The 4,097-nt window shown below is 44.0% G+C and overlaps 1 protein-coding gene across 2 annotated transcripts in view; it reads left to right on the forward strand.

Moving 5' to 3' along the window:
* BMPR1A (bone morphogenetic protein receptor type 1A) overlaps positions 1-4,097 on the forward strand; it is a 142,436-nt gene that overhangs the window by 110,546 nt on the left and 27,793 nt on the right. For both annotated transcript variants that reach the window (XR_002094822.1, XM_019502248.1), the window contains exons 6-7: positions 2,377-2,476; positions 3,397-3,541. Coding sequence is in view for 1 of the 2 variants with exons in the window: in XM_019502248.1 (XP_019357793.1) it covers positions 2,377-2,476; positions 3,397-3,541 (245 nt within the window). In the remaining variant the exon portion in view is untranslated. The remainder of the gene's footprint in view (positions 1-2,376; positions 2,477-3,396; positions 3,542-4,097) is intronic.

The raw sequence follows: 4,097 nt of genomic DNA on the forward strand, positions 1-4,097 counted from the left end.
GAGAGGGTCCAGAGGAGGGCCACTCGTATGATCAAGGGACAGCAGGGTAGGTCCTATGAGGAAAGGTTGCGGGACCTGAACCTGTTCAGCCTTCAAAAGAGAAGGCTGAGGGGGGATCTTGTGGCCTGTTATAAACTGGTTAGGGGGGATCAGCAGGCGCTGGGGGAGTCTCTGTTCCCCCGAGTGCCGCAAGGAGTGACCAGGAGCAATGGTCACAAGCTGGCGGAGGGAAGGTTTAAGTTGGACATCAGGAGGCGCTACTTCACGGTCAAGGCGGCTAAGGTCTGGAACCAGCTTCCAAGTGAGGTGGTGCAGGCTCCCACCCTGGGGGTTTTTAAGAGGAGGTTGGATGACCACCTTACTGGGGTCGTTTGACCCCAGTGCTCTTTCCTGCCAAGGCAGGGGGTCGGACTAGATGATCTGCTCAGGTCCCTTCCGACCCTAGAAACTATGAAACAAGAGATGGTGCTTTGCTATCGTGTCTCTTCAAATGCAGCTACTCTAACCACATGGAAAAATTTTAACAGAGATTTCAGCAGTATAAATACAGAATTAATTTTAAAATACAAGGATTGTGTGATAGTCAGATGTGCAAATTGACCTCAGGTTGCCATTAATGATTTGTATGACTGTTGTTTCAGGAACATAAGAACTGCTATTTATTGGGTCAGATAGTAAATCCATCTTTGCCCAGTATCCTGAGTCTCTCAGTGGCAGAGAGTGGATGCTGAAAGGGAGAGTGAATTGGGTATGACAAGGGGTTTTGCCTAGGCCTGTGCGAATAGGGAAGTACTCTATTCAGATTTGGCTGATTCGGAGGACAGTGATTTGATTTGGATCACTGTTCTGAATCGGTTTGGCAGTGATTTGGATCAGACGGGAAGAGCTGCAGGAGAAGCCCCCATGGCTGCCCTGCCTGGCTCCCATCCCTCTGCCCAGCCCCAACCTAGTCCAAGCACTTTAAAGAACAAACAAACAAACCACCTGCATTCACCGGTTGCAGGAGCAGTGATCAGGGCTTCTGGGCACTGGCACCCCTGCATAGAGCGGGGCAGTAGGGGCAGCAGGGATCACCCCCCACCCCTGACACCTGCACAGCAGCTGTCCTATGGGCACGGCATGCAGTCTGGGAGCTGGCACCACTGTGGCTGAGTGGTGCTGGGCTCCGACTGACACATGGGCCACCCCAGCTCCCTGGGAAATTAAACCAGGATCTGGGGACTCAAACCGGGACACGGGATGCAGGTGCGGCAGCACTGACAACAGGGGCTATGCCCTGGTGCTGCTTGCCCCCTTCCACCCAGAGCAAGCTGCGCCTGCATCCTGTGTCCCCGCCCTCCAACCCTAGCTAGGCAAGCGGGAGAAGGGCAGAGCCCCCGCTCCCAGTGCTGCTGCTTCAGCATCCCGCCCCCTCCTCAAGTAATACACGCCCCCATCCCAGCTAAGCAACTTGTCACAGCCCCAATCCTTCCCTTCCCCAGGCCCAACAGACTTACCAGCTGGAGGCAGCTGTCAGCTACCTGTTTAATCTATGTCCAAATCGGCTGAAGCTTTTCTAAATTGATTCAGAGCTTTAACTTGGTCTCCTGATTCGATTCAGATTCAGAGATTCGGTCCCCAAATTGGGCCAAATCTCCTCCAGATCAAATCAGCCACCAAAGCTTGCCACAGTCCTAGTTTTTCCACTGCTCCTGTCTCAATCTCCAGCGTTTAAGGTCTAGGAAATCCCAATTCATAGACTGTGTCCCTGACACCCATGCTCACTAGCTGCTGATGCCCCTTTCCTCCAAGCTGTCTAATCCTTTTTTGAATCTGGCTAAACTGTCAGTTTCCACAACATCTGGCAGCAATGAGTTCTACACTTTAATTACACACTGGATGAAAAAAGAACCTCTCTTTGTTAGTTTTAAAGTTACTACCTATTAGTTTCACTTTGTGACCGATAAGAAGTGGGGTAGGTATTGCTATTTGGCATCTGTTGGAATCAAATGCCCGGTGGAGCAAGTTATCAGCATTGTCACTAAAATGAAAGCGGCACAGATTCATGAAAATTGTTTTGGGTGGGTAAACAACCTTAGCCATAAAATCTTTGTTTGTATTATCAAATGCATGTGTACATACTTACAGTGTTTGTCAGATTTGCTGCAGAAAATAAAAAACAGTGCTTTAAAGTTTTAAAAGCATTTTATGTATGCCACATGTTCTGGAAGGAGTCCTGGAATTGTCAAGTACAGTTACAGCTAGAAGTTTGCATCGGATGTGTACTTCTTTATAAAATACACAATCTAAATATCTATGCGATTAATACTATTTCAGATTAGATTCAATTTCCAAAGAACAGTTTAGGAAATCATATTGCAACTTTTTTTTTAACAGGTGGAATTTTTGATGGCAGCATTCGTTGGATGGCGGTGTTGATTTCTATGGCAGTCTGCATAATTGTTATGATCATCTTATTTAGCTGCTTTTGTTACAAGTAAGGAGGCATATTTGCTTTAGCACTAACAATTTGGTTTGTACATGATTTTATACAAAACAGCATCTCATTCTGAAGGTGCATTTAGTTAAAATTCATAGCCACTTAAATTTAACATTATATTACTATGGACACTGGTATATAGTATTCTTAGTCAAAACTATAGAAATTAACATGCTAAGTGAAATTTCATCAAAATTAACATTCTGTGGTAGAACAGTGTGAAAACTGTGCTGTTTTTCTGAACACTGTACCATGTTGGCACTATACAACTCCGTAAGCAAAAATACCACACTTCCAAGAACAGTGCTTATTGTGTACCCTGTTTGGGTTTAGTTCATGAGCCAAGTTGTTATAAATCAGTGTGCTGCAACAATAGAATGTAATATGCAAAATGTATCTTTATTAAAATTATGTGCAAATGATTCCTGTATTAGCCTGTGTGCCTTGTTTATATATTAGTTAATAGAAACGGAAAAGAGGGAAAAAAATTCTAATGAAACATCCATTTTGAGCTCGAAGTGCTAACATCAGTGATATTTCAGTCATTATCCAGATAAACATGAGTTCATTTGGACTCTACTACAATTACCAAATCCTACCTTATGATGGTTGGCAGTTGGCATAGGCCAGGATGAAATGACAATACTAATTTAGGAATTACCAGCATAATTTTGAATTTCAAATCTTGAAAATGTTGTTTGTTTCATAAAAATTGGTGTGTCCACATGAATCCTGGAATATCTTCATACAAAATTCTAAATATTCTTCACGCCATCTTCTAAAACTAGAAGATGAATATGTAATAAAAATTGTTCATTTAAAAAAAAATAAGGTGCACATGTAGCTTTTCTTAGCCGACTACTTTTAAAAAATTGTAAAATTATATTATAAAGTGCTGTGTTTTTTTTCTTTTATAGGCATTACTGTAAATGGGTAGCAAAGAGACGTTGTTATAATCGTGATTTGGAGCAAGATGAAGCATTTATACCAGCTGGAGAATCTTTAAAGGATCTTATTGACCAGTCACAGAGTTCTGGCAGTGGATCAGGGTTACCTCTTTTGGTATGACACAATCTGCATCTTTTTTTATTCTTGATGTACTTTAAATATCCACTTTAACACATTCTTACAAGTCTTAGATTCATAGATGCTAGGGTCTGAAGGGACCTCAACAGATCATTGAGTCTGACCCCCTGCCCTGGGCAGGAAAGAGTGCTGGGGTCAGATGGACCCCAGCCAGATGCCTATCCAGCCTTCTCTTAAAGACCCCCCCAAGGTAGGGGAGAGCACCACCTCCCTTGGAAGCCCATTCCAACTTCTGGCCACCCTTACTGTGAAGAAATTATTCCTGATGTCCAGCCTAAATCTGCTCTCTGTTAGTTTGTGACCGTTGTTCCTTGTTACCCCAAGAGGCAACCTGGTGAATAGAGCATCTCCGATTCCTTGCTGTGTCCGTCATTCCCTGCCCCCCAAAGATCACCTCTCAGCCTTCTCTTGTGGAGGCTGAAGAAATCCAGGTCCCTTAGTCTCTCTTCATAGGGCATGGCCTGCAAACCCTTAACCATACAAGTGGCCCTGCTCTGGACCCTCTTGTGGTTATCCACATTCTTCTTAAAGT

Source organism: Gavialis gangeticus, unplaced genomic scaffold (genome assembly GCF_001723915.1).
Source record: "Gavialis gangeticus isolate Ggan-Ray unplaced genomic scaffold, GavGan_comp1, whole genome shotgun sequence".
Lineage (NCBI taxonomy): Eukaryota > Metazoa > Chordata > Crocodylia > Gavialidae > Gavialis > Gavialis gangeticus.